General features: G+C 45.7%; 1 protein-coding gene across 2 annotated transcripts in view; it reads right to left on the bottom strand.

Annotated features, from left to right (window-relative positions):
* Positions 1-4591, bottom strand: part of SAFB2 (scaffold attachment factor B2) — a 36640-nt gene that overhangs the window by 14740 nt on the left and 17309 nt on the right. For both annotated transcript variants that reach the window (XM_017528377.2, XM_037738404.1), the window contains exons 10-11: positions 2923-3072; positions 2717-2829 (exon numbers count right to left, since the gene is read on the bottom strand). In XM_017528377.2, the coding sequence (XP_017383866.1) occupies positions 2717-2829; positions 2923-3072 (263 nt within the window). The remainder of the gene's footprint in view (positions 1-2716; positions 2830-2922; positions 3073-4591) is intronic.

Below are 4591 nucleotides of genomic sequence, written 5' to 3'. Positions count from 1 at the left end.
AAGAGTCTTTAAATTCCGAGGCAGAACTGAGGGGGAATAAAAAGCATCTGACTCCTTTCCCCTGCTGCACAAGATTCCGTGTTTATTCATCTGCTTTCCTTCTAGTAGATAAATATAAATGCTGGAAAAAAGACTGGAGAGATATCCACCAAAAAGCATCACCCCTGGGTGATGGGATCACACCTGACAATTACATGTGCTTTCTGTGTAACAACTGTATAAAAACTGCTACTCATCTAAGATGGCAAAACTAAACCCCTCTTCTTCCCCTCTTTGGAAAGCTTCTCTATTTCACAAGGCCGACCACTAAATCTAGAAATCCTTCAAATGAAAGTGAAGGCTAATGAAGGCTAATTATTTGAAGAAAAAAATAAGGTCAAAACAAATTTTAAAATGCTCAACCTCCTAGGCAAACAACCTGCACACAGTTTGGTCTTAAAGATCTTAAGTTCATCACCCAGTTAAGAGCCATGGGGCTCCAGGTAACTTTCATGGGTTGAACCCCAGCCTTGCCATTTCCCAGCGACCTCAGGAGGTGTGTGCTCCCCTCTCTAGGCCTGCGTCCTCTCCTTTACAGAGCACCTGCCTCACAGGGCTACTGCAAGGACCAAGGAAACGGCTGTATTCCTGATGCTTGCCACAGGCCACCCCATAATGCTAGCTAATTATAACCAACTTTCCCACAAATACAGAAAAGCAATGAATGAAACACATGCAAGATACCGAGAATATTGTAAACCTGCAACTGTCCCTGTCTTCCACCAATATAGACTTTTTTTTTTCCTAGCAATGCTGATGGGATGCATCTTTTTGAAGTTGCTGGCTCTTACCTGCAAGTTCATAAAGTCTCATCTGACACCCACTACTCAAGGGACTATTAATTTCAATTTGGGGCCAGGTGCAGTGGCTCACACCTATAATCCCAGTCTTTTGCTTGTGGGGCCAAGGTGGGAGGATCACTTGAGCAAAAGAGCAAGACCTTGTCTCTATCAACATTTTTTTAATTACCTGGGAGTGCTGACCCACGCCTGTAGCCCCAGCTACTCAGGACGCTGAGGTGGGAGGATCATAGGCTTAGGAGGTCGAGGCTGTAGTGAGCCATGACTGCGTCAATGCACTCCAGCCTGGGTGACCCATCTCAAAAAGTAAAATGTTTTTAAAAAATACTAATTCCGGCCGGGTGCGGTTGCTCACACCTATAATCCCAGCACTTTGGGTGGCCGAGGTGGGTGGATCATGAGGTTAGGACATCGAGACCATTCTGGCTAACATGATGAAACCTGTCTCTACTAAAAATACAAAAATTTAGCTAGGTGTGGTGGCGCACACCTGTAGTCCCAGCTACTCAGGAGGCTGACATAGCAGAATCCCTTGAACCTGGGAGGGGGAAGCTGCAGCGAGCCAACATCACGGCACTGCACTTCAGCCTGGGTGACAGAGAAAGACTCAGTCTCAAGATAAACAAACAAATAAATAAAATAATAATTCCAATTTGGCTGTGATGTAAATTTGTAATTACATCTTCAAAAACCCAGTTCAACTGTGTTCACAGACATGTTTACCCTCTAAACTGTGTTGACAATGTAAACTCGGTGCAGACACTCAGCCTTGAGACACTGCCGTGATCAGACATACCACCGAAATCTACCTTCTCAAACCAGAAGCCAGTAACTGTGCTAAAAATATCAATAAGCCACACCTGCCTTGAAAGGTCTGTCCCTACCTCCATTTTGATTAAAGATATAAATCACCCCTTTATAAAAATAGAATCTCAGACCCATGGTTCCCAACTACTATGCCAAGGTACCCCAGGGTGCCACCATGAACTCACAGGGTGCCTTGGGGTATTTTTAATTTTGAAGTAAACACAGCAATGCTTGCCATCTGTCAGACACAGCACCAACTACAAGCTCAAGGTCATTTACTGCAATACTACATCACGCTACATTCATTTGGATGATGCTTTATCTTCGAAAAACTGGGTTCCTGACAGTTGCTGTGATTAGTAAGTGAGAACTGTATGAAAATCAATGTGGATGAGGGAATGATTCCAAGGTCTGAGAGGCTGTACAATGAACCAGAATATGGGAAAGACATAAAAAATAGTAGGTACACACACTTCCATTTTGTGTGTACTATTTCTTCAAAAGGCTACTATCAGGACATAAATACACACTGAAGATCATCTGTATCCACTTTTTAAAGACACAGGTTACTTCATTAAATAGCTTTAAACAGAAAGCTAAAGACTGGCCAGGTGTGGTGGCTTACATCTGCAATCCCCCAGCATTTTCAGAGGCCAAGGCGGGCAGATCACATGAGCTCAGGAGTTTGAGACCAGTCTTGGCAACACGGTGAAACTGCGTTTCTACAAAAAAATGCTATAAAATTAGCCTGGCTTGGTAGCGTGTGCCTGCAGTCCTGGTTACTTGGGAGGCTGAAGTGGCAAAAACACTTGAGCCTGAAAAGGTGGAGGCTGCAGTGCCACTGCACTCCAGCCAGACCAACAGAGAGAGTCGCTGTCTCCAAAAAATAAATAAATAAAAGCTGAATACTGAGGTGGCAGCAAAATACAAACATCAGTGAAGACTCAAACAGGAATCTGGCAAGGCTACATGTGTAGAGGTGGGGACAGGTGCGTGGTTTCCAAGGTCCACAGCGGCTGCCCTTGCCCTCCTCCCGGGGATTCCAAGAGAGGTTTGAAAAATCACGTTACTTTTCAATTTTGATCTCCACAGAATGATGTCTGTCGACACTCGATAATTTTTCCTTCTTCACTTCGCACTCTTTTCTGTCAGACAGCTTTTTCCCAGCAGGTTCATTTTTGGCCTAAAATATAATACAGACAGAAATGATGTGTGACCCAAGTCTTCTCACTTGGAAACTCCATTTGCGAGTCACCACAGACGAGAACTGCCTCACCTTCTCTACAGAGATCATTCGTCCATGCAACTCAGTTCTGTGAAGATGGCTGATACACTTGGTCGCCTCGTCAGATGTCGACATGGTGACGAATCCATAGCATCGAGCCCCCGGGCTGCGGGCATTCGTTACCACTTTGGCGCCAACAACCTTCATGAAAAAGGGCACTCTTACTCTCTCATACAAATGAGCACACAACTTGCTAAAGTTATTACCTGACAATCAGAATCATCTTCACTATTTTTTACCTCTCCACATTTAGTTTTCCATTATTAGTTACTGAATTGGTTCTAATCAATCCTGACCTATCCAAATACAATTGCTTTTTTGTTGCGACAGTCTTGCTCTGTCACCCAGGATGGAGTGAAGTGTCGTGATCTCGGCTCACCGCAACCTCTGCCTCTTGGGTTCAAGAGATTCTCCTGCCTCGGCCTCTTGAGTAGATGGGATTACAGGTGCACACTACCATGCCTGGCTAATTTTTGTGTTTTTAGTAGAGACGGTGTTTCTCCATGTTGGCCAGGCTGGTCTCCAACTCCTGACCTCAAGTGATCTACCCCAGTCGACCTCCAAAGTGCTGGGAATACAGGAGTGAGCCACTGCACCCAGCCACCAAATACAATTGTTTTTGATATAAGATCAGTTATCATAATGGAAGCACACAAACATGCGAGGTTGCAAGACCATTAAACTTCATTACTCACAACTAATAACCAAAAGTCCTACCCAAAGACATGTTTTTCTCTATTTCCACTGTGCCCACAAACAGCTATGGGGCTACTTAGAAATGCACCCATCCACACCAGCTGGGCTCGGGAAAAGCTCTGACAAGGACGTGGACTGTGATGAATGTTCCCATGGGGGAAAGGACTTCCACTTCTGGCCAAGATGGGAGAACTAAGCACTGTCTTCCTGCCTGAAACAACTAACAATGGGATGAAATGTAATCAACAATGGTTTTCAGATCCTGGACATCAGGCTGCCCGGGACAGCGATCCCTGAGAGCTCCCTTACTAACCCCTGCTGGCTGCTTGGACTTCCCAGGCCATGAGTCGGAGGACTGTGGGGGCAGGGTAAGATAGCACTGAGATTCTGAGACCAAGGCAGAGAGAGTTCTCAGAACTAAGTATCAGAGAGGACACAGCCATACAGAGAACTGAAGAGACCCACAAAGGGCTCCTCCCACCCAGTGCACATGTGTGAGAGGAAACCAGAGGCTGGGACGTGCTACCCATAAGCAGCAGAGGGAACAATCACTGGGGGGTGGGGCGTATACTCAGGGCCACAGATGGTTTGCTCTTCCCGATAGCCAGGGTGGAAAGACCGGTGATTCACGTGGCATCAGAACTACTCAGAAGGCACTACCCAGTGGTGAGACAAAATCAGCCCAAACTGAAGGCTACTCTGGCTCTGATTTACAAAGCGTAAAAGCCTCACAAGGACCAAAGTGTCAAGTACCTTAGCGGTGTACCAGAAAAAAGCTCAAGGGTATTTGTAGAGATAAAAGCGTAATTAGCACCAACAAAATACAATTCACAACATCCAGTAAAAAATTACCAGTGCGGTGGCTCAAGCCTGTAATCCCAGCACTTTGGGAGGCCGAGGCGGGTGGATCACAAGGTCAAGAGATCAAGACCATCCTGGTCAACATGGTGAAACCCCGTCTCTA

This window comes from Cebus imitator, unplaced genomic scaffold (assembly GCF_001604975.1).
Source record: "Cebus imitator isolate Cc_AM_T3 unplaced genomic scaffold, Cebus_imitator-1.0 Scaffold53, whole genome shotgun sequence".
Taxonomy (NCBI): Eukaryota; Metazoa; Chordata; class Mammalia; order Primates; family Cebidae; genus Cebus; species Cebus imitator.
The sequence above is the reverse complement of the archived record's forward strand: the minus strand, read 5'-3'. Positions and strand labels throughout refer to the sequence as shown.